The sequence below is a fragment of the Nerophis lumbriciformis genome, linkage group LG15 (assembly GCF_033978685.3).
Source record: "Nerophis lumbriciformis linkage group LG15, RoL_Nlum_v2.1, whole genome shotgun sequence".
NCBI classification, from domain to species: Eukaryota; Metazoa; Chordata; class Actinopteri; order Syngnathiformes; family Syngnathidae; genus Nerophis; species Nerophis lumbriciformis.
The window spans coordinates 35,539,750-35,566,247 of record NC_084562.2 but is presented as its reverse complement, the minus strand read 5'-3'; the positions used below and the strand labels follow the sequence as shown (position 1 = coordinate 35,566,247).

The following is a 26,498-nucleotide window of genomic DNA, read 5'->3' as shown; positions in this document are numbered from 1 at the left end:
CGAATAGAAAACGCTCTACAGCCCGCAGACTTTTTTTGGGCTCTGGGAATCACTAATAAGCCGGAGTTCTTTGAACGCAGATTTCTTGCCGGGACATATGGTACAATGCAATCGACAAGTTTCAAATCATTGTATTCCGTTTATATTTACATCTAACACAATTTCCCAACTCATATGGAAACGGGGTTTGTAATAAAACATTTTGAGCCTATCTCGTGGCTATTTGTTCTTATTTGATTGTTTATTCCACTTACGTCCCAAATATTTTTCAACTCTATTATCTTAAGTATGTTATCTCATTTTCTGGAAATGTGGACCTCTTAATGAGTCTTGTAAAAAAAAAAAACCTTAAAAAAAAACGGAGCTGTTTTATTGACAACGGAACCGGAAATAATACAGCCGGGAATTATGTCATCACGCAGCGACGTATGACGTAATTTCTTCCAACACTGTTTGCCGCTTCCTGGCCGGCGCAGGCAGGCGATCGCCTGAGGGCCCCAGCAGGTCGGACCGTTATTTGCTTCTTGTCTCCCTGCTCCTGCACCACAACTACTGCTGAGTGCCTGTGGCCATTATGTGCGAGTGAAGAGGACAAACCTCCACAACACCTTGTTCGGTATGTACTATCTAGTCTTTGTTTTAAGAGAACATGTTGGAATGAGAGCTCGTTCTACAAAACAAACGAGATCAACGTCAACATTTTGAATGATAGCGCAATACTGTACATGTGTATTCAATTAGTTTAAGCTGTAGTTGATTAGCAACTAATTTGTGTTCTTGTGGAGGTTCTGTTCATCCAGCCTCCCGTTGTCTATACAGTTAACAGTGCGACGCACTTCTTTATTTTTGTTTATTTGTATTTTTCATATTATTATCTACTTGTGACTATTACCAGATATATAAGATACATTATTTTTAAACTAACAGCAGGTACTCTCCCACTTGGAGGTATTTTATTTTTTGTGTGGTTCATATGATATTTAAAAACTAAGCAGGGGACATTTGTTTAGGGTCCATTTCATTTCAGAGTTTCTCATTTTGGGGAAAAAATTTCCCAGATAAACATGTTTACAAATGTCCCCTGCAGGGGGGGGGGGGGGAGCTAATATATGACATCATATCATTTGCTATAATCCACATATATTCTTTTGAAAATTAAAACATATACATACATTTAAACAAATCTGTGTCCGTAAGCACACATGATTGTATTTTTCTATGACAAAACAAATAACACCCCCTATATATATATATATATATATATATATATATATATATATATATATATATATATATATATATAGGACAAAACACCACTCAACCAATGGAGAAATACAGCAGCAGTAATCAAATGGTTCAACAACATCCAAGACAAACAACAGCACAACTTTATCTCCTTTGATATCGAGGAATTTTACCCTTCCATCACGCAAGACCTACTGACTCAAGCACTAGACTTCGCCTCAGACTACGACTCAATCACAGGCAACGAAAGAAACATCATCATCCACGCAAAAAACTCCATTCTCATCCACAACAGTACACCATGGCAAAAAAAGAACAATGCAACATTTGACGTCACTATGGGAAGTTTTGACGGAGCAGAAACGTGTGAACTCGTTGGGAGTTTCCTCCTCTCCCAGCTCGCTAGCCTCAATCTGAACCTTGGTATTTGCCGTGATGACGGACTGGCAGTGTGTCGCGCCTCGCCAAGGAGCAGCGAGAATACCAAGAAGCGCATATGCCAAATTTTCAAAGAGAACGGCCTACGGATCACGATTGAAGCCAACAAGCAAACCGTCAACTTTCTTGATGTCACTTTCAACCTGAGAAATAACAGCTACCAACCATTCACGAAACCCAACACAACACTCCAATACGTGCACCATGACAGCAACCATCCACCCACCACCACGAAAAGAATACCTACCGGAATCAATAAAAGGCTATCGATGCTGTCATCTAGCAAAGCTGAATTTGACCAAGCAACCCCCCCGTACCAAAAAGCCCTTGATGAAAGCAGATACAATTTCACCCTCACCTATGAACCCACGCCAGGAAACCAGCCAAAAAAGAACAGAAAACGAAACGGCATCATCTGGTACAACCCCCCATACAGCAAAAACGTCTCAACTAACATTGGACACAAATTCCTCAACCTGATTGACAAACACTTTCCCAAAGACAACAACCTAAGAAAAGTATTCAACAAGAACAACATCAAATTGAGCTACAGCTGCATGAACAATATACGACAAATCATCTCAAACCACAACAAAACAATTGCAAATGAGCCGTCGACCCCCAGTCAGAACGACTCCAAAACCAACAAAGCATGTAACTGTCGAAAGAAACCTGATTGCCCCCTCAACGGGGGATGCTTGCAAACATCAGTTGTCTACCAATCTAAGGTAATACGCAAGGACATTAACACATCCGACACATATGTAGGATTAACCGAGGGTGAATTCAAAACCAGATGGAACAATCACAAGGCTTCTTTCAGGAACAAAAACCTGCGAAATACCACAGAACTCAGCAAACACATTTGGGACCTCAAAGACAATAATGTTGAATATTCAATAACATGGCAAATTCTTGCATCCAGCACACCTTACAATAGTGGTAATAAAAGATGCAACCTATGCTTGAAAGAGAAACTGTTTATTATTTACCGTCCAGACCTGTCATCCCTCAACAAGCGCAGCGAAATTGTAACAACATGCCGCCATAGACGGAAACACCTCCTAGGTAACACATGAGCCAATCACCACGCCCCTAGGCCAGCCTGTACCCACCCACTCTGTGCCCTATATAAACCATGGTATGCGAATGCTCCCATTAAAATCTCCTGACGATTGAGGGTACCCCCCCTCATGAAACAGGCCTGTAGAGATGAAATAGTCTTGTGATTTTTTCCCCACACATACATATATTGCGCTCTACTACGGTATCGAGCACTATTTTTTGGATAACCTTATTAAGACATATATATATATATATATATATATATATATATATATATATATATATATATATATATATATATATATATATATATATATATATATATATATGTATGTGTGGGAAAAAAATCACAAGACTATTTCATCTCTACAGGCCTGTTTCATGAGGGGGGGTACCCTCAATCGTCAGGAGATTTTAATTGGAGCATTCGCATACCATGGTTTATATAGGGCACAGAGTGGGTGGGTACAGGCTGGCCTAGGGGCGTGGTGATTGGCTCATGTGTTACCTAGGAGGTGTTTCCGTTTATGGCGGCATGTTGTTGCAATTTCGCTGCGCTTGTTGAGGGATGACAGGTCTGGACGGTAAATAATAAACAGTTTCTCTTTCAAGCATAGGTTGCATCTTTTATTACCACTATTGTAAGGTGTGCTGGATGCAAGAATTTGCCATGTTATTGAATATTCAACATTATTGTCTTTGAGGTCCCAAATGTGTTTGCTGAGTTCTGTGGTATTTCGCAGGTTTTTTTGTTTTTTTTGCAGTAGTGGTAATAGTGGTAATAAAAGATGCAACCTATGCTTGAAAGAGAAACTGTTTATTATTTACCGTCCAGACCTGTCATCCCTCAACAAGCGCAGCGAAATTGTAACAACATGCCGCCATAGACGGAAACACCTCCTAGGTAACACATGAGCCAATCACCACGCCCCTAGGCCAGCCTGTACCCACCCACTCTGTGCCCTATATAAACCATGGTATGCGAATGCTCCCATTAAAATCTCCTGACGATTGAGGGTACCCCCCCTCATGAAACAGGCCTGTAGAGATGAAATAGTCTTGTGATTTTTTTCCCACACATACATATATTGCGCTCTACTACGGTATCGAGCACTATTTTTTGGATAACCTTATTAAGACATATATATATATATATATATATATATATATATATATATATATATATATATATATATATATATATATATATATATATATATATATATGTATATATATATTAGAGATGTCTGATAATATCGGCAGGCCGATATTATCGGCCGATATATGCGTTAAAATGTAATATCGGAAATTATCGGTATCATTTTTTTTTTATTATCGGTATCGGTTTATTTCTTTCTTTTTTTTATTCAACATAAAAAACACAAGATACACTTACAATTAATGCACCAACCTAAAAAACCTCCCTCTCCCATTCACACAAAAGGGTTGTTTCTTTCTGTTATTAATATTCTGGTTCCTACATGATATATCAATATATATCAATACAGTCTGCAAGAGATACAGTCCGTAAGCACACATGATTGTGCGTGCTGCTGGTCCACTAATAGTACTAACTACTACTACTAATTTATTTATCTTATTTTATTTTATTATTATTTTTTAAAAGTACCTTATCTTCACCATACCTGGTTGTCCAAATTAGGCATAATGTGTTAATTCCACGACTGTATATATCGGTTGATATCAGTATCGGTAATTAAAGAATTGGACAATATCGGATATCAGCAAAAAGCCATTATCGGACATCCCTAATATATATGTATATATATATATATATATATGTGTATATATATATATATATATATATATATATATATATATATATATATATATATGTATATATATGTGTGTATATGTATATGTGTGTGTGTGTGTGTGTGTGTGTGTATACATATATATATATGTGTGTGTGTATATATATATGTATATATATAATGTATATGTATGTGTATATATATATATATATATATGTGTATATATATATATGTGTATATGTATATGTAGCTATTTATACTGTAACTACCTGTTGTGTTAATGTGTATGTTTGTGCCTTATGATGTTCATTGTTCCCATGGTCTGTGAACACACTGTGTTGGCAGAGAATGAGGAAGGGTTGTAGTGTATCTGGGGAAGCACAGAGACAGACGGAAGGGAATACGTGTTGGAACTGGGCATAAGATTGGCAAAAAAAGTTAAAAAGAGTATCAAGTGTTGTGTGTCTTCTTTTGGATGCTACAATACCGGTACACAATATGACTTTAATATGAGTGTGAATGTTGTCTGTCTATCTGTGTTGGCCCTGCGATGAGGTGGCGACTTGTCCAGGGTGTACCCCGCCTGCCGCCCGAATGCAGCTGAGATAGGCTCCAGCACCCCCCACGACCCCAAAAAAGGGACAAGCGGTAGAAAATGGATGGATGGATGTTTTCACGTAAAAATAACACATTTTTAAGGCTTGGCGGCATATATTTTGCCCTGGTCGTGCGCCAAGATTGAATACATTAAGAAAAACCCTGGGCTCTTCTGGGATATACAAAGACCATTTATAAAACAAACTTTATAAACACATTATTGTCATATTACTACTTATGGTGTGTGTACAGTACACACATTTGTTCTTTTCACCGTTTTATGACATCAAGTTGAAGCATGTTGAAGTAGTGGAAGTAGCATCGCAGTGATAATACATCCATCCATCCATCCATCTTCTTCCGCTTATCCGAGGTCGGGTCGCGGGGGCAGCAGCCTAAGCAGGGAAGCCCAGACTTCCCTCTCCCCAGCCACTTCGTCCAGCTCCTCCCGGGGGATCCCGAGGCGTTCCCAGGCCAGCCGGGATACATAGTCTTCCCAACGTGTCCTGGGTCTTCCCCGTGGCCTCCTACCGGTCGGACATGCCCTAAACACCTTCCTAGGGAGGCGCTCGGGTGGCATCCTGACCAGATGCCCGAACCACCTCATCTGGCTCCTCTCGATGTGGAGGAGCAGCGGCTTTACTTTGAGCTCCCCCCGGATGACAGAGCTTCTCACCCTATCTCTAAGGGAGAGACCCGCCACCCGGCGGAGGAAACTCATTTCGGCCGCTTGTACCCGTGATCTTGTCCTTTCGGTCATAACCCAAAGCTCATGACCATAGGTGAGGATGGGAACGTAGATCGACCGGTAAATTGAGAGCTTTGCCTTCCGGCTCAGCTCCTTCTTCACCACAACGGATCGATACAGCGTCCGCATTACTGAAGACGCCGCACCGATCCGCCTGTCGATCTCACGATCCACTCTTCCCTCACTCGTGAACAAGACTCCGAGTGATAATACAGTATATAACAAATATGTCACCAGACGGTCGTAGCTCAATTTAGGACCCATCTTTCCCTTCAATACCGTATTTTCCGCACTATAAGGCGCACCTAAAAACCACAAATTTTCTCAAAAGCTGACAGTGCGCCTTATAACCCGGTGCGCTTTATATATGGATAAATATTAAGATTCATTTTCATAAAGTTTAGGTCTCGCAACTACGGTAAACAGCCGCCATCTTTTTTCCCCGTAGAAGAAGCGCGCGGTGCATGCTGGGATATGTGACGTTTCATTTCCATTTGTGTGTTTATGTAAAGACCCCAAAATGGCTCCTATTAAGTGTGTTGTCTGTCTAATTATAAATAATGCAGACGAGGCGTGTTAACTGAGTTCTCAACGTTTACTCACAGCGTGCTCATAACCACATTCTAACTGCCAGCATACAACGCTTCTCAGGGCTACCGCGCATGCTCGTAACTATCGTTGCATGCTGGGTAGTGTAGTTGTTATATTTGCTAGCTCATAACAGCACATTGAGAGACACGCTTACGCGCTTAATTCAATACTCGCCGTCATTCCGGGTGGATTGACAAAAGACCTCCAGCCGCTAGATATTGGTGTCAACAGGGCATTCGAAGCTAGACTGCTAACTGCCTGGGAACAATGGATGACAGAAGGCGAACACACCTTCACTAAGACGAGGAGGCAGCGCCAGACGACGCCAACATCTGCCAGTGGATCGTAAATTTGCCCAACTTTTCACTTCGGACACCGAAGACGAAGGATTTACGAATGAAGAATAACTTCAGAAAGTGAGCGCTATGTTTATTTTGTGTGTTGTGACATTAACGTTCGAGCAACATTATGTTGCTATTGCTCTGCACTATTTTGAATTTTACTATGTTTGTGATTGCACATTTGCGTACATTTTGGGAGTGAACAGAGATGTTAGAACGCTGGTTTTTAATATATTATTAAAGTTTGACTGACCTATCTGACTGTTTTTTTGACATTCCCTTTAGCGCAGCGTAGGCGCGGCTTATAGTCCGGGGCGGCTTATTGGTGGACAAAGTTATGAAATATGCCATTCATTGAAGGTGCGGCTAATAATCCGGTGCGCCTTATAGTGCGGAAAATACGGTAATTAAGATCTTAACTGAAACAAAACTGATACAATGGCACAACTGTCATAAGATTATTAGAATGGATAGCTCAGTGGTAATGACGCTTGCTGGTGAAGCAATGGACGAGGGTTTGAGTCTTGATTTGGGCATGTTATTTTTCTTTTTACTAATTTAACGGCGATTTGTGATGACAATGAAAACCCCTTATTTAAAAAAAATTATTGGGAAATGTTATATGTTTAAATATTAATGCTGACAGATATGCCCTCTGCAGTCATTAAACATGACAAACATCAGTAAACATATGGAGAGGTTTTTGACTTGTTTTTCTATTTTGTTTAGGAAATGTCGGACCAGTAGCGTCGTAATGTTTTCACTGACACTAATGTGGTGGTATAATTTGCAGCAAACAACGTCCAAGCATTTCACAAAAATTGTTATCACCCATGCTGCCTGTCAGAAGAGTTGACTGTAGGACTCAGCGCTACATCAGAAAGAGGAGTTGGGGCAGGGGTTTTACAAAAACGTTATACCGTTCATCTTCTGCTATCACTCATTGCATCACCGCAACATCAATCTGTGCTGTGTCTGCATCAGTCAGAGCAAGACGAACAGAGCCTGAGGCTGTGGTGATGGTGTTGGACTCAGTGGAAGTCTTCATGGATCATGTTGAGGGGGACCACACTGGGGGCAGCAGCTTGGAGCCAGACAAAGCTGCCAAAACCAGCAGCACCATCAAAACCAAGCGGACACATCAGGCTGGAAGTAGCAATGTTTCCAAACAGGAAAAAGTGTCCCAGAACGGGTTTGTGGCTCAGACAGACGCTGCCAGAGTAGTAGAGAGGAAGCCAAAAATGGGTGCCACAGCCAAACAACCTCTTTGTCGTCTCCTGAGCCTGGACATAACGCCTCAGCGTTTGCGAGGATCTCAGGAGCAGAAGGTAGCCAGGCGCCTCGTGCAACCACCTTGGCGCAGTTCCACCGCCCCACCGCCCCCTAATCGCAGCCTGACTAGCCCCAGTCTGGGCACCCGTGCCTGGATGCGTCGCAGCGAGAGCTCATGCTCAGTCAACCACTCCCTGGGGCTACATGCCAAAAAGGGTCTAATGCGACCCGCCACCTCCTTGCCACACATTGCTAAAAGGACGAGAGACCACTCACTGCCTTCCCCAAGCAGGCCATGCCTGCTTGTTGCCCTCAGACCTTTAAACCTGGAGCAGGAGAAGCACAAGTTCTTCCAGTCTGACTTCAAGTACGAGCCTCAGTTCGAGTATGCCCAGCCTGAGCCGAGGTCCGTTTTGGACAAGTACAGCGAGGGCTCCAGACTCTTCCTTGAACAGGTATGACACAATTGAAGGAAAATATCCTATCCTCAAAAGACATTGGTTCATGTTTGTGTGTGACTGCAGGCTGTTGGAATCATGGAGTCTGTCCTGAATAAGTTTGGCTCCTATGAGACTTTTGTGGAAGTCACAGGTGGGGGTGTGCTTCCCAAAAGTCAAGTGTGGGCCGCAGTGCGCAAATATCTGCAGAAGGAAGGCTGTGTGGGTGAGGTGAGTGAAAAAATCGCCTGTGTCTCCTAAGCTCAGTGCCTTAAAACACTTTTACATCCTTAAGTCCTAGCGAAGCATCAGGTTTTACATAAACTTCAGAATCTGTGTGCTATTTTGTTTGACTGAATACTTGACATTTGTATTATGAAAAATGCCACCAAGAAAACATGCTATAAAATCTAAGGTTGTCAATTCTGTTGCAAACAAAAAGTATTTGTGATTAATAAACGTCAATAATATCAATAAAATCATATAATACAATTAAATAAATGCACTATTGATAACACAATATATCAATCAATCAATCAATGTTTATTTATATAGCCCTAAATCACAAGTGTCTCAAAGGGCTGCACAAGCCACAACGACATCCTCGGTATAGCCCACATAAGGGCAAGGAAAAACTCACCCCAGTGGGACGTCGATGTGAATGACTAAGAGAAACCTTGGAGAGGACCGCATATGTGGGTAACCCCCCCCTCTAGGGAGACCGAATGCAATGGATGTCGAGTGGGTCTAACATAATATTGTGAGAGTCCAGTCCATAGTGGATCCAGCATAACAGTAAGAGTCCAGTCCACAGTGGGGTCAGCAGGAAACCATCCCGAGCGGAGACGGGTCAGCAGCGCAGAGATGTTCCCAACCAATATACAGGCGAGCGGTCCACCCCGGGTCCCGACCCCGGACAGCCAGCACCCCATCCATGGCCACCGGATCTGTGTGTCTTCCCCTCCACAAGGGATAGGGGGGAGCAGAGGAGAAAAGAAAAGAAACGGCAGATCAACTGGTCTTAAAAAGGGGGGCTATTCAAAGGCTAGAGTATACAAATGAGTTTTGAGATGGGACTTAAATGTTTCTACTGAGGTAGCATCTCTAACTGTTACCGGGAGGGCATTCCATAGTACTGGAGCCCGAATAGAAAACGCTCTACAGCCCGCAGACTTTTTTTGGACTCTGGGAATCACTAATAAGCCGGAGTTCTTTGAACGCAGATTTCTTGCCGGGACATATGGTACAATACAATCGGTAAGATAGGCTGGAGCTAGACCGTGTAGTATTTTATACGTAAGTAGTAAAACCTTAAAGTCGCATCTTAAGTGCACAGGAAGCCAGTGCAGGTGAGCCAGTATAGGCGTAATATGATCAAACTTTCTTGTTCTTGTCAAAAGTCTAGCAGCCGCATTTTGTACCAACTGTAATCTTTTAATGCTAGACATAGGGAGACCCGAAAATAATACGTTACAGTAATCGAGACGAGACGTAACGAACGCATGAATAATGATCTCAGCGTCGCTAGTGGACAAAATGGAACGAATTTTAGCGATATTACGGAGATGAAAGAAGGCCGTTTTAGTAACACTCTTAATGTGTGACTCAAAGGAGAGAGTTGGGTCGAAGATAATACCCAGATTCTTTACTGAGTCGCTTTGTGTAATTGTTTGGTTGTCAAATGTTAAGGTGGTATTATCAAATAAATGTCGGTGTTTAGCAGGACCGATAATCAGCATATATATATATATATATATAATATACTGTACTGTAAATTTATTTGTTAATTTATTCCCAACTTTTAGTGACCAAAAGGAAAAGGATATTGCAAAGAAACTTGATTAGATAACATTTGACACCCTAAGCGATGTTTTTCAATTCAAATACCTTTATAGTTAACTGACTCAATGACAAGACATACAGTATATGTGAAATCAAGCCAGAAAAATACAAATGTTCTTCTATCAGCCAACTACATTTCCAATCAGGTAGGTTCAACTTTATAAACAAAGTGCAAGTGCAACTGGACTATGATTTCGAGTTGCATTTTTAGCTGACGATATCTACAAGGCATCTATGTAACTCAAACTGCGGTTGGTTTTAATAAAGTATTTAAATTACTTTTTGTAAGGTCACAGTTTTGAAAACTATTTGTTTTTGCAGCACCATTCGTACGTTGGGTCAGACTATTTGTAGTATCGTTTCAAATCTCCGCCATCTGGTCCACTGTGGGCTAGCAAAAATAACTGTGCTCGCTGCAACAAGATTTGTGATTATTTGATACTGTACTTAGTTTAAATGCTTCGGTAATCGACAAAGTAATTGTTGCACACAACGTGCTCTTCTCCATTTTTATTTAAAAAAAAACACATTATCCCTTGCCTAACTGGTGGGCTTGCATCACTCAATCCTTGTGCACATGTGTTATTGTTGTGTGAGGAATTAGGAAACAGAGGAAGGTTCAGTCACCCTGTTTTGCAGAAATATACAGGTAAAAGCCAGTAAATTAGAATATTTTGAAAAACTTGATTTATTTCAGTAATTGCATTCAAAAGGTGTAACTTGTACATTATATTTATTCATTGCACACAGACTGATGCATTCAAATGTTTATTTCATTTAATTTTGATGATTTGAAGTGGCAACAAATGAAAATCCAAAATTCCGTGTGTCACAAAATTAGAATATTACTTAAGGCTAATACAAAAAAGGCATTTTTAGAAATGTTGGCCAACTGAAAAGTATGAAAATGAAAAATATGAGCATGTACAATACTCAATACTTGGTTGGAGCTCCTTTTGCCTCAATTACTGCGTTAATGCGGCGTGGCATGGAGTCGATGAGTTTCTGGCACTGCTCAGGTGTTATGAGAGCCCAGGTTGCTCTGATAGTGGCCTTCAACTCTTCTGCGTTTTTGGGTCTGGCATTCTGCATCTTCCTTTTCACAATACCCAACAGATTTTCTATGGGGCTAAGGTCAGGGGAGTTGGCGGGCCAATTTAGAACAGAAATACCATGGTCCGTAAACCAGGCACGGGTAGATTTTGCGCTGTGTGCAGGCGCCAAGTCCTGTTGGAACTTGAAATCTCCATCTCCATAGAGCAGGTCAGCAGCAGGAAGCATGAAGTGCTCTAAAACTTGCTGGTAGACGGCTGCGTTGACCCTGGATCTCAGGAAACAGAGTGGACCGACACCAGCAGATGACATGGCACCCCAAACCATCACCCAACCATGCAAATTTTGCATTTCCTTTGGAAATCGAGGTCCCAGAGTCTGGAGGAAGACAGGAGAGGCACAGGATCCACGTTGCCTGAAGTCTAGTGTAAAGTTTCCACCATCAGTGATGGTTTGGGGTGCCATGTCATCTGCTGGTGTCGGTCCACTCTGTTTCCTGAGATCCAGGGTCAACGCAGCCGTCTACCAGCAAGTTTTAGAGCACTTCATGCTTCCTGCTGCTGACCTGCTCTATGGAGATGGAGATTTCAAGTTCCAACAGGACTTGGCGCCTGCACACAGCGCAAAATCTACCCGTGCCTGGTTTACCGACCATGGTATTTCTGTTCTAAATTGGCCCGCCAACTCCCCTGACCTTAGCCCCATAGAAAATCTGTGGGGTATTGTGAAAAGGAAGATGCAGAATGCCAGACCCAAAAACGCAGAAGAGTTGAAGGCCACTATCAGAGCAACCTGGGCTCTCATAACACCTGAGCAGTGCCAGAAACTCATCGACTCCATGCCACGCCGCATTAACGCAGTAATTGAGGCAAAAGGAGCTCCAACCAAGTATTGAGTATTGTACATGCTCATATTTTTCATTTTCATACTTGTCAGTTGGCCAACATTTCTAAAAATCCCTTTTTTGTATTAGCCTTAAGTAATATTCTAATTTTGTGACACACGGAATTTTGGATTTTCATTTGTTGCCACTTCAAATCATCAAAATTAAATGAAATAAACATTTGAATGCATCAGTCTGTGTGCAATGAATAAATATAATGTACAAGTTACACCTTTTGAATGCAATTACTGAAATAAATCAAGTTTTTCAAAATATTCTAATTTACTGGCTTTTACCTGTATATGTATATTTTTTTAAATTCTTTTTGTAATGCGTTATTTGTTTCTCTAATTAATAAAATGACAAAAACAACTCAGTATCATAGACACAAATCTCTAATGAACAGCTGCAGTTTTTGACCCTTTACTGATTTTATGAGTTTATCCCCATGTTAACGGTCCATATTTTTCCCAGTAGGTTTATTGTAAATAATGTTGACAAAGTGTATTTAACATTTTTGAAAATAATAAATAATGGTTATAATATAACTGTATTCTATTTAGGGAAATACATACTTGATCTCCTACCAACTAGAAATGGGTTGCTTTCACATTTGTACCAATAATTCCCAGTAATTGGGCCCAGATCTCAACGGTACCACATTTTTATTCAACATTTAACACTGAGCTGATAACAATGAACTGCACTGTCCAGTTTTTATATCTGGGTTTCTTAGACTTCTGAGGCTCATTTCCAAGTATTCATTCATTGCCGTTTGTCCTAGGTGACTTGCCATAGTCTATTGCCTTTTGTTGAATGGGACAGTCTTATTTTTCAATCAATCAATCAATCAATCTTTATTTATATAGCCCTAAATCACAAGTGTCTCAAAGGGCTGCACAAGCCACAACGACATCCTCGGTACAAAGCCCACATACGGGCAAGGAAAAACTCACCCCAGTGGGACGTCGATGTGAATGACTATGAGAAACCTTGGAGAGGACCGCATATGTGGGTAACCCCCCCCCTCTAGGGGAGACCGAAAGCAATGGATGTCGAGTGGGTCTGACATAATATTGTGAGAGTCCAGTCCATAGTGGATCCAACATAATAGTAAGAGTCCAGTCCATAGTGGGGCCAGCAGGACACCATCCCGAGCGGAGACGGGTCAGCAGCTTAGAGATGTTCCCAGCCGATGCACAGGCGAGCGGTCCACCCCGGGTCCCGACTCTGGACAGCCAGCACTTCATCCATGGCCACCGGACCTGTGCCCCCCCCCCCCCCCCCCCCCCCCTCAAGGAAAAGGGGAGCAGAGGAGAAAAGAAAAGAAACGGCAGATCAACTGGTCTAACAGGGGGGCTATTTAAAGGCTAGAGTATACAAATGAGTTTTAAGATGGGACTTAAATGCTTCTACTGAGGTAGCATCTCTAATTGTTACCGGGAGGGCATTCCATAGTACTGGAGCCCGAATAGAAAACGCTCTATAGCCCGCAGACTTTTTTTGGGCTCTGGGAATCACTAATCAGCCGGAGTTCTTTGAACGCAGATTTCTTGCCGGGACATATGGTACAATGCAATCGACAAGATAGGAGCCCTACAAAGTGTTTGTGCCGTAAGTATTGTACTTATTACACACTAGCTGTTTGATTGTAACGTGCAGCTTAGTTGTAGTTTCTATTGCCAAATTTCTGGGTGTTGGAATCGTCATTAACATCTAAATTAAAAAAAATAAAGTTAGATATAATAAAAGAACATGGCATATCCAATTAGCATAAAGCTAGCACATTTTGAAAAGTAGAGCATTACTTTGGAGCGCCTTATCAGGCATGCTTGCTTCGTTAGAATGAGAAATTGCAACATAACCTAGAGGCAGTCTGCTTTAAATACGCGTTTGCCCTCCGCATGCTTGACGTGCCAATCTGCAACCGAATGTGACATCACGTGCTAAAAAGGTATCAAAATATGGTGCATCTTGAGTTTATGGGAATCTGTACTCAATAGTACCGACAGAATTTGGTCGGTAGGCCTACCTTTAAAAGTACCCAATGTTTGGACCCATCCCTAATTCCAAGCTCCACAGGCTAGTTATGTCCACAAAGTACCGTATTTTCCGCACTATAAGCCGCACCTAAAAACCACAAATTTTCACAAAAGCTGACAGTGCGGCTTATAACCCGGTGCGCCTTATATATGGATTAATATAAATATTTATTTTCATAAAGTTTCGGTCTCGCAACTACGGTAAACAGCCGCCATCTTGTTTCCCCGTAGAAGAGGAAGCGCTTCTTCTTCTATGGTAAGCAACTGCCAAGGTAAGCACCCGCCCCCGTAGAAGAGGAAGCGCTTCTTCTTCTACGGTAAGCAACCACCCGCCCCCGTAGAAGAAGAAGCGCGCGGGTATTACGTTTCATTTCCTTTGTGTGTTTACATCTGTAAAGACCACAAAATGGCTCCTACTAAGCGACACGCGTATAACGCAGAATTTAAACTTAAGGCAATAAGTCATGCCGAAGAACACGGAAATAGAGCAGCAGCAAGAGAATATAACATAAATGAATCAATGGTGCGTAGGTGGAGGAAGCAACAAGATGACCTGCGCCAGGTAAAGAAGACAAAACAGAGTTTCCGAGGGAACAAAGCAAGATGGCAACTGTTGGAGGACAAACTCGAACAGTGGGTTGTTGAGCAGAGAGCAGCAAGCAGAAGTGTCAGCACCATCACTATTCGAATGAAGGCAACAGCGCTAGCAAGCGAACTTCACCTGGATGATTTTAAAGGTGGTGCTTTTTGGTGTTTCCGGTTCATGAAAAAACGCAATCTCTCCATCCGCACACGGACTACTATTTCACAGCAACTGCCTAAAGACTTTCAAGAAAAGCTGGCTACTTTTCGTGCATATTGTAAAAACAAGATAGCTGAAAAAAAGATCCGGCCAGAGAACATTATCAACATGGACGAGGTTCCACTGACTTTTGAAATTCCTGTGAACCGCACTGTGGATACAACGGGAGCACGTACGGTGAATATTCGCACCACAGGGAATGAGAAGTCGTCCTTCACTGTGGTTCTAGCTTGCCATGCTAATGGCCAGAAACTTCCACCCATGGTGATATTCAAAAGGAAGACCTTGCCAAAAGAGACCTTTCCAGCCGGCGTCATCATAAAAGCTAACTCGAAGGGATGGATGGATGAAGAAAAGATGAGCGAGTGGTTAAGGGAAGTTTACGCGAAGAGGCCGGGTGGCTTTTTTCACGCAGCTCCGTCCATGTTGATATACGACTCCATGCGCGCCCACATCACGCTGGTTTTTAATATATTATTAAAGTTTGACTGACCTATCTGACTGTTTTTTTGACATTCCCTTTAGCGCAGTTAGATGAGGCTTATAACACGGGGCGGCTTATAGGTGGACAACGTTTTGAAATATGCCGTTCATTGAAGGCGCGGCTTATAACCCAGGGCGGCTTATGGTGCGGAAAATACGGTACCTAAATTAGCCCTGTCCCTTTACGAAGGTAGTCCTAATCTCAATTTATGTGGATAAAAGACCCCTGTCACAGCAATGGTCTCTTCTATTCAAATACCTCCATCACCACAGGCAAAACCAAAAGGCTGTCAAAGGACCTCGGGGACAAGATTGTAAACCTACACAAGACTGGAATGGACTACAAGACTATAAGAAATAATCTTTTTAAGAAAGAGACCGCTATAACAAATGATCTAAAGTTTCCAGAGGAATTAAGGCATTGTTTGGTTGTCCTGGTGAGGACGGTGGTGATGTCATGTGTGTATGTGTATGTTTGTTTGTAGGTTGTGGTACGTCTGTCTGACGAGCTGCTCTCTCAGGCAGTGATGGTGGTGGAGAGTTGTCGTCCCACTCTGACCATCAACTTGGCCGGAGCCCGTCAGCACTGGCTGGAAGGGATGCTGAGACACGAAATAGGTGAGCTGACACATGACACGGTAATGGATGTCAAGGTTTCATCGTGATTTTTTTAGTATCCTTTGATGGCAAAAGCAGAATTTGTCGTTTATTATTACCACAAACAGGACTGTATTGCTTTTAACCTTTCAAAACTTGTTTTAATGCTAAACAATAATTATGTTGCTGTTCTCGTTTCATGCTGCTGTGCTTTAGGGTCGAACGTCAACTTATGCGGGCATTTTAAGAATAAGAAGTACACAACGGACCAGGGCGTGATGAGATGGTCACCATCACTGTACTCAAACTACAAAAGTGCATGCAGTAATTAAGCCAGTTTTTGAAACATCCATCCATCCATCCATCTTCCTCCGCTTATCCGAGGTCGGGTCGCGGGGGCAGCAGCCTAAGCAGGGAAGCCCAGACTTTCCTCTCCCCAGCCACTTCGTCCAGCTCCTCCCGGGGGATCCCGAGGCGTTCCCAGGCCAGCCGGGAGACATAGTCTTCCCAACGTGTCCTGGGTCTTCCTCGTGGCCTCCTACCGGTCGGACGTGCCCTAAACAACTCCCTAGGGAGGCGCTCGGGTGGCATCCTGACTAGATGCCCGAACCACCTCATCTGGCTCCTCTCGATGTGGAGGAGCAGCGGCTTTACTTTGAGCTCTCCCCGGATGACAGAGCTTCTCACCCTATCTAAGGGAGAGCCCCGCCACCCGGCGGAGGAAACTCATTTCGGCCGCTTGTACCCGTGATCTTGTCCTTTCGGTCATAACCCAAAGCTCATGACCATAGGTGAGGATGAGAACGTAGATCGACCGGTAAATTGAGAGCTTTGCCTTCCGGCTCAGCTCTTTCTTCACCACAACGGATCGATACAGCGTCCGCATTACTGAAGACACCGCACCGATCCGCCTGTCGATCTCACGATCCACTCTTCCCTCACTCGTGAACAAGACTCCGAGGTACTTGAACTCCTCCACTTGGGGCAAGATCTCCTCCCCAACCCGGAGATGGCACTCCACCCTTTTCCGGGCGAGAACCATGGACTCGGACTTGGAGGTGCTGATTCTCATCCCAGTCGCTTCACACTCAGCTGCGAACCGATCCAGTGAGAGCTGAAGATCCTGGCTAGATGAAGCCATCAGGACCACATCATCTGCAAAAAGCAGAGACCTAATCCTGCAGCCACCAAACCGAATCCCCTCAACGCCTTGACTGCGCCTAGAAATTCTGTCCATAAAAGTTATGAACAGAATCGGTGACAAAGGGCAGCCTTGGCGGAGTCCAACCCTCACCGGAAACGTGTCCGACTTACTGCCGGCAATGCGAACCAAGCTCTGACACTGATCATACAGGGAGCGGACTGCCACAATCAGACAGTCCGAAACCCCATATTCTCTGAGCACTCCCAGCACAAACAGTATTTTGTATACCGTATTTTTCGGATTATAAATCGCAGTTTTTTTCATAGTTTGCGACTTATACTCCGTAGTGACTTGTGTGAAATTATTAACACATTACTGTAAAATATCATCTATCCATCCATCCATTTTCTACCGCTTGTCCCTTTTTGGGGTCGTGGTCTCATTCCCGTAAGAGACGAGGCGAATGTCAGCAATCGTCACTCACACGTCAACCAATAAAAATTCGTCGGGGGGCGGGTCATGGCAGAAGTGCATTGTGGGTCATGGGATGCTACCTGCCACTACGTCCGTAGCTATTGAAATGAATCATTTCAAGATTGGCGGTAACTTATAAAAACTGAGAAGGACTGAACAAAAATGGCACCGAAAAGGAAATCATATACTGCAGATTACAAGCTTGAAGTAGTGAAATATACAGCAGAAAACGGCAAGAGGAAGCGGCGCATACTTTTTGGTGTTGGCAGAGTTGTTTAGAAGCGACACCGAGGCAGAAGATTTCATCGGATTTAGCGATTAGAGTGACAGATTGTTTGGTAAACGTATAGCATGTTCTATATGTTACAGTTATTTGAATGACTCTTACCATAATATGTTACGTTAACATACCAGGCATGTTCTCAGTTGGTTATTTATGAGTCATATAACGTACACTTATTCAGCCTGTTGTTCACTATTCTTTATTTATTTTAAATTGCCTTTCAAATGTCTATTCTTGGTGTTGGATTTTATCAAATAAATTTTCCCCAATAATGCGACTTATACTCCAGTATGACGTATATACAGTGGGGCAAAAAAGTATTTAGTCAGCCACCGATTGTGCAAGTTCTCCCACTTAAAATGATGACAGAGGTCTGTAATTTTCATCATAGGTACACTTCAACTGTGAGAGACAGAATGTGAAAAAAAAATCCAGGAATTCACATTGTAGGAATTTTAAATAATTTATTTGTAAATTATGGTGGAAAATAAGTATTTGGTCACTTCAAACAAGGAAGATCTCTGGCTCTCACAGACCTGTAACTTCTTCTTTAAGAAGCTCTTCTGTCCTCCACTGTTACCTGTATTAATGGCACCTGTTTGAACTGGTTATCTGTATAAAAGACACCTGTCCACAGCCTCAAACAGTCAGACTCCAAACTCCACTATGGCCAAGACCAAAGAGCTGTCGAAGGACACCAGGAAAAGAATTGTAGACCTGCACCAGACTGTGAAGAGTGAATCTACAATAGGCAAGCAGCTTGGTGTGAAAAAAATCAACTGTGGGAGCAATTATCAGAAAATGGAAGACATACAAGACCACTGATAATCTCCCTCGATCTGGGGCTCCACGCAAGATCTCATCCCGTGGGGTCAAAATGATCATGAGAACGGTGAGCAAAAATCCCAGAACCACACGGGGGGACCTGGTGAATGACCTGCAGAGAGCTGGGACCAAAGTAACAAAGGTTACCATCAGTAACACACTACGCCAACAGGGAATCAAATCCTGCAGTGCCAGACGTGTCCCCCTGCTTAAGCCAGTGCATGTCCAGGCCCGTCTGAAGTTTGCCAGAGAGCACATGGATGATACAGCAGAGGATTGGGGGAATGTCATGTGGTCAGATGAAACCAAAATAGAACTTTTTGGTATAAACTCAACTCGTCGTGTTTGGAGGAAGAAGAATACTGAGTTGTATCCCAAGAACACCATACCTACTGTGAAGCATGGGGGTGAAAACATCTTGCTTTGGGGCTGTTTTTCTGCTAAGGGGACAGGCTGACTGATCCGTGTTAAGGAAAGAATGAATGGGGCCATGTATCGTGAGATTTTCAGCCAAAACCTCCTCCCATCAGTGAGAGCTTTGAAGATGAAACGTGGCTGTGTCTTCCAGCATGACAATGATCCCAAACACACCGCCCGGGCAACGAAGGAGTGGCTCCGTAAGAAGCATTTGAAAGTCCTGGAGTGGCCTAGCCAGTCTCCAGACCTCAACCCCATAGAAAATCTGTGGAGGGAGTTGAAAGTCCGTGTTGCTCGGCGACAGCCCCAAAACATCACTGCTCTCGAGAAGATCTGCATGGAGGAATGGGCCAAAATACCAGCTACTGTGTGTGCAAACCTGGTAAAGACCTATAGTAATCGTTTGACCTCTGTTATTGCCAACAAAGGTTATATTACAAAGTATTGAGTTGAATTTTTGTTATTGACCAAATACTTATTTTCCACCATAATTTACAAATAAATTCTTTAAAAATCCTACAATGTGAATTCCTGGATTTTTTTTCACATTCTGTCTCTCACAGTTGAAGTGTACCTATGATGAAAATTACAGATCTCTGTCATCATTTAAAGTGGGAGAACTTGCACAATTGGTGGCTGACTAAATACTTTTTTGCCCCACTGTATGTTTTTTTTCCTTCTTTATTATGCATTTTCGGCCGGTGCGACGTATACTTCGGAGCGATTTATAATCCGAAAAATACGGTACATACATTACATTCGCCACAAATACATTTGGCGCGACAGGTTTAAACACTGCTCACTCATTAAACATTGTCCAATCTGTGTATGTAGCTTGTTGAAACAACTCTGTACAGTTCTACAGACTCTTAAAGGGGAACTGCACTTTTTTTTGGAATTTTGCCTATTGTTCACAATCATTATGAGAGACATGACGATGGATGTTATTTTTTTTGCATTCTAAGTATTAAACAAATGCGATCAAAAGTCCGCTTACAATGGAGCCTATGGGTGCCGCTCTATTCTGCCTATAAAGCCCTTAAAAAAACATCCAAACTCCTCCATTAGGGTTTTATATACAGTGGGGCAAAAAAGTATTTAGTCAGCCACCGATTGTGCAAGTTCTCCCACTTAAAATGATGACAGAGGTCTGTAATTTTCATCATAGGTACACTTCAACTGTGAGAGACAGAATGTGAAAAAAATCCAGGAATTCACATTGTAGGAATTTTAAAGAATTTATTTGCAAATTATGGTGGAAAATAAGTATTTGGTCAATAACAAAAATTCTACTCAATACTTTGTAATATAACCTTTGTTGGCAATAACAGAGGTCAAACGATTACTATAGGTCTTTACCAGGTTTGCACACACAGTAGCTGGTATTTTGGCCCATTCCTCCATGCAGATCTTCTCGAGAGCAGTGATGTTTTGGGGCTGTCGCCGAGCAACACGGACTTTCAACTCCCTCCACAGATTTTCTATGGGGTTGAGGTCTGGAGACTGGCTAGGCGACTCCAGGACTTTCAAATGCTTCTTACGGAGCCACTCCTTCGTTGCCCGGGCGGTGTGTTTGGGATCATTGTCATGCTGGAAGACCCAGCCACGTTTCATCTTCAAAGCTCTCACTGATGGAAGGAGGTTTTGGCTCAAAATCTCACGATACATGGCCCCATTCATCCTTTCCTTAACACGGATCAGTCGGCCTGTCCCCTTAGCAGAAAAACATCCCCAAAGCATGATGTTTCCACCCCCATGCTTCACAGTAGGTATGGTGTTCTTGGGATGCAACTCAGTATTCTTCTTCCTCCAAACACGACGAGTTGAGTTTATACCAAAAAGGTCTATTTTGGTTTCATCTGACCACATGACATTCTCCCAATCCTCTGCTGTATCATCCATGTGCTCTCTGGCAAACTTCAGACGGGCCTGAACATGCACTGGCCTAAGCACCCCCTGCTTAAGCCAGTGCATGTTCAGGCCCGTCTGAACACGTCTGGCACTGCAGGATTTGATTCCCTGTCGGCGTAGTGTGTTACTGATGGTAACCTTTGTTACTTTGGTCCCAGCTCTCTGCAGGTCATTCACCAGGTCCCCCCGTGTGGTTCTGGGATTTTTGCTCACCGTTCTCATGATCATTTTGAACCCACGGGATGAGATCTTGCGTGGAGCCCCAGATCGAGGGAGATTATCAGTGGTCTTGTATGTCTTCCATTTTCTGATAATTGCTCCCACAGTTGATTTTTTTCACACCAAGCTGCTTGCCTATTGTAGATTCACTCTTCCCAGTCTGGTGCAGGTCTACAATTATTTTCCTGGTGTCCTTCGACAGCTCTTTGGTCTTGGCCATAGTAGAGTTTGGAGTCTGACTGTTTGAGGCTGTGGACAGGTGTCTTTTATACAGATAACGAGTTCAAACAGGTGCCATTAATACAGGTAACGAGTGGAGGACAGAAGAGCTTCTTAAAGAAGAAGTTACAGGTCTGTGAGAGCCAGAGATCTTCCTTAATTGAAGTGACCAAATACTTATTTTCCACCATAATTTACAAATAAATTATTTAAAAATCCTACAATGTGAATTCCTGGATTTTTTTTTCACATTCTGTCTCTCACAGTTGAAGTGTACCTATGATGAAAATTACAGACCTCTGTCATCATTTTAAGTGGGAGAACTTGCACAATCGGTGGCTGACTAAATACTTTTTTGCCCCACTGTACATGATGTAAGTATATATGTAATGTATTAATGGGCACATTTATAATAACATTTAATATTTACGTATTTTGAGAATTTTAAGCGTATGCGGCACTATCATTTAAAAAATGCAATACGACGTTTGCTTTTTTTCTTTCTTTATCACTGATTTCTGCTCACTGCAGACTTCATGAGAGCAACACGCATAATAAAACATCACTTACTGTGCAATGTCTGCTGTCATTAGGATGCCGGCTGCTGGGATGTTCATATATTCCCATTTCGATGAAAAATATCTTATTTGTCTCGCCATTTCCGGGTCTTAATATGGCTGTCAAAGTGTACCAACTTGTCGGAATACGTCCTCAGACTTCTGTTGTCCAGGTGAGAGGCATGATTTATGATCCCCATTAAACTTCCAGGGAGCAAGGAAGCAAGGAAACACCTTGCCAGTCGATTTGAAATGTAAATGGAGTATTGTTAACGGTTTTTGAATGGTTATTTATTGGATTTTATGGGTGAAATAGTGGACCTCCCATTGGCTCCGCTGTAAGTGGACTTTTATTTACAAGTTAGAATTCATTTAAAAAATCCATCTTTCGGCATGTCTTTCATAATGATTGTGAATGATAGACAAAATTAAAAAAAAGTGCAGTTCCCCTTCAACATACCCTTTTTAAACATGGTCAGCCAGAGAATAAGACGACAACAGAAAGGATTCAAGTTGCCAACTAAGCAAATGTGTCACTGCATTTAGCAAGTATTCAAACCGACCTATATTCTGTTTTCCAAAAATAAGAAAATAGCGACAATTTCAGTGAAAACAAGACAGGTGAAGCCTCTTATCAGTCATCCACTATTTGTCTCTGTGAGTGAAGGCGGACTGCAAGCATAAACACTTGAAGCTCATAACATAAGGTAGAAATGTAAGGATTTGTTCCTTACCCCAATTCTGACATTTCCTGAGAGTTAGATGGAAATGAAAAACTTTTTAAAAGAAATGGAGTATCATCCACACGCGTCTAAAAGTAGTAGTAGGCAGAGGTGGGACCAAGTCATTGTTTTGCAAGTCACAAGTAAGTCTCAAGTCTTTGCCCTCAAGTCCGAGTCAAGTCCCGAGTCAAGACAGGCAAGCCCCGAGTCAAGTCCAAAGTCAAGACTGGAAAGTCTCAAGTCAAGTCCTAAGTCCTGCATTTTGAGTTTCGAGTCCTTTCAAGTCCTTTTAACCACAGACTAATATATTAACACAGATTGTGTATGCTTTTCAAACGCTGTATTTATTTATTAAAACAAGTGCATTTTAAATTGCAGGAAAGAAAATTGTGCTGACATTGCACTTTATAATAGCACTATTAACCAGTCATTTTAAACATTAACTCATTCCTTTACAGAACAAACACATTGAAAAATAAAGTGCAAATGTACTTATTTGTACAAAAGTGTTAACATTGAAAAAACATGACATATACGTGAACATAACAAAAAAGTTGTACTTTTTATATGTCAGGGCCCTATGCTGCATTGCATTTGCAAAAGACCAAATTAGCCAAGAGTCTGTCAGTCATTTGTGCACGATGGGGGCGTAGTATGATGCCACCATGGCTGAAAACTCGCTCCACTGGAGCACTGGAGGCAGGCACTGCCAAGACTCTCATGGCCACTCGGAACAGTGAAGGAAGAGTCTTCATGTTCAATGCCCAGAACAAAAGGGGGGAGAGAGTTGTTTTGGGTTGGTGCACTACTTGTAAGTGTATCTTGTGTTTTTTATGTTGATTTAATTAAAAAAAGAAAAAAAAAAAAAAATTATTTCTTGTGCGGCCCGATACCAATCGATCCACGGACCAGTACCGGGCCGCGGCCCGGTGGTTGGGGACCACTGAGGTAAACAACCAACAGTATGTCAGAAAGCTAGCTAAAACGGTACACATATTCATAATATAGTATACATTTTAACTGACCTTTATTTGACTATTTTTGTCTTTTTTTAGGTGGCTAAAATACGCGGTGCTGCTGACCGCCGTCTAACGTTACGTGTGATATATTGACTAACGTAACCCTGCTTAAAAAAAAATCACTGAACAAAAAGTATGAATAAGGTAGTGAACTGCAACAGATTCCCGTGTTTGCAATAACGTTATAACGTTAGCAGTGAGTTTACAGCCTCACTGATTTAACTACACAGCAAATAAAAGTCACGTTACTTAGCCAATAAACGTTATCTTACATTCAAAACTTACCGTTCTTTGTGCAACTTCAAATGCCGGACGAAGTTGGAAGTTGCTGCCTCTCCATCAGTAATGTTCGAACCGCATGTGTTGCATACTGCAAACCGTTTTGTGTTGACCACCTCGTAGTTTTTATACCCAAACGAAATTATTTTAGGTATCATTTTTTGTTCACTGGCGTGTGGTTTGGACATGTCTTCTTCGTTGGTTGGCCTGCAATTTGATTGGATGAATGCTGTGTGATGAAAACAAAGTAGATCTAATTTGATTGGCTGTTGTACTGAGACCACACCAGCTGACACACGCAACGCTGATAGACAAGTACACAATGAAAAATACGGAGCGCTCCCGAATAACTTTTCCATCTTTGGGTTTTGGGGAAAGTAGCAAGTCATGTCAAGTCATGTCAATTCAAAAGGCTCAAGTCCAAGTGAAGTCACAAGTCATTGATGTTAAAGTCTAAGTCGAGTTGCAAGTCTTTTTACATTTTGTCAAGTCGAGTCTAAAGTCATCAAATTCATGACTCGAGTCTGACTCGAGTCCAAGTCATGTGACTCGAGTCCACACCTCTGGTAGTAGGTAACGTAGTAGTAGGACCAAAATCTAATCAGTTGTTCCTTATCTAATTTCGAAAGTTTCATGAGGAAAAAAATGTATCACTTGATTTTATGATACAGCCTCAGCATAGGTTTGCGTTGTACTGATTGCCATTTTAGTTATAGTTTGTATTACAGGAATAGGTCGATACGTGTTAAAATTCAACCTTTTTTTAGGCACACATTATCTGCGAGGGGTCAACAACAGTCTTCAGCCTTGGTCCACTGCAGACGGCAGGAAGCAGTTTGGCCTCAAGCCGGCTAACCCCACTGAGGAAGGGCTAGCCAGCCTGCATAGTGTGTTGCTACGGAAACAGCCGTACCTTTGGCGTGCGGCTCTTCTTTACTATACGGTTTTCCATGCCGGCAAAATGAGCTTCAGCCAGCTCTTCAGCCACATTGCACGCTTTGTTAAGGATCCAGACGTCCGCTGGGAATACTGCCTGCGCGCCAAGAGGGGACAGACGGACACGTCGCAGCCCGGTAAACACACACACACACACACACACACACACACACACACACACACACTGTAGTGAGCAATAGACGTGTCCTTAAATATCATGTAACAAGTCGGACCAAAATTTTGTGCCTCACGTATAAAGTGTTAAAATCAGTCTTGTGATTTTTTACATCTAATCAGGCATGTTAATCTTTACAGGCTGCTTCAGTAAAGACCAGGTTTACTTGGACGGGATCCTCAAGATACTTGGCCATCGGAGGGACATTGACTTCAAGATGTTGACTTCCCTGGGAAAGGTCAGTGTAAGAACTTTCTGTAAGCAATCCACAGGATATGGTACAGGAGTGGGACCAGACAAGCTCCGCTTCTTCCCAGTCCTTTTGGACGGTTAATCACTTGAGCAAAAATGTTTGTTTTTTTAACATGTTCTAAATAAAACTGATTGATTGACACTAAAATACTAGAATAGATACTCGTTAAAGGAAAACCCACAAGTCTGAAAGACTGTTGGCCATATTTTACACTTTCCTTGTGTAACTACCACAAAATGATGCACTTTTTATAGTGGAACCCGTTTAAGTGGACCAACTCATCAAGTCTGGTCCACTTTGTTTTTCTTTTTACTACAAAGTGCCTGCTTAAGTCCATCCATCCATCCATCCATCTTCTTCCGCTTATCCGAGGTCGGGTCGCGGGGGCAGCAGCTTAAGCAGGGAAGCCCAGACTTCCCTCTCCCCAGCCACTTCGTCCAGCTCTTCCTGTGGGACCCCGAGGCGTTCCCAGGCCAGCCGGGAGACATAGTCTTCCCAACGTGTCCTGGGTCTTCCCCGCGGCCTCCTACCGGTGGGACGTGCCCTAAACACCTCCCTAGGGAGGCATTCGGGTGGCATCCTGACCAGATGCCCGAACCACCTCATCTGGCTCCTCTCGATGTGGAGGAGCAGCGGCTTTACTTTGAGCTCCCCCCGGATGGCAGAGCTTCTCACCCTATCTCTAAGGGAGAGCCCCGCCACCCGGCGGAGGAAACTCATTTCGGCCGCTTGTACCCGTGATCTTGTCCTTTCGGTCATAACCCAAAGCTCATGACCATAGGTGAGGATGGGAACGTAGATCGACCGGTAAATTGAGAGCTTTGCCTTCCGGCTCAGCTCCTTCTTCACCACAA

At 42.6% G+C, this 26,498-nt stretch overlaps 1 protein-coding gene across 4 annotated transcripts in view; it reads left to right on the top strand.

Moving 5' to 3' along the window:
* The first annotated feature begins 411 nt into the window (after window positions 1-411).
* Window positions 412-26,498, top strand: part of kiaa0895l — a 31,684-nt gene continuing 5,597 nt past the window's right edge. Inside the window, exons 1-6 of one of the 4 annotated variants that reach the window (XM_061975143.1) lie at window positions 412-616; window positions 7,785-8,527; window positions 8,597-8,740; window positions 16,100-16,232; window positions 25,048-25,353; window positions 25,532-25,629. In XM_061975143.1, the coding sequence (XP_061831127.1) occupies window positions 7,820-8,527; window positions 8,597-8,740; window positions 16,100-16,232; window positions 25,048-25,353; window positions 25,532-25,629 (1,389 nt within the window). In that variant the 5' untranslated portion in view covers window positions 412-616; window positions 7,785-7,819. Of the gene's footprint in view, window positions 617-7,189; window positions 8,528-8,596; window positions 8,741-16,099; window positions 16,233-25,047; window positions 25,354-25,531; window positions 25,630-26,498 lie in introns of those variants that run through there. The other 3 variants (XM_061975142.1, XM_061975139.1, XM_061975141.2) reach the window with 3 other exon arrangements.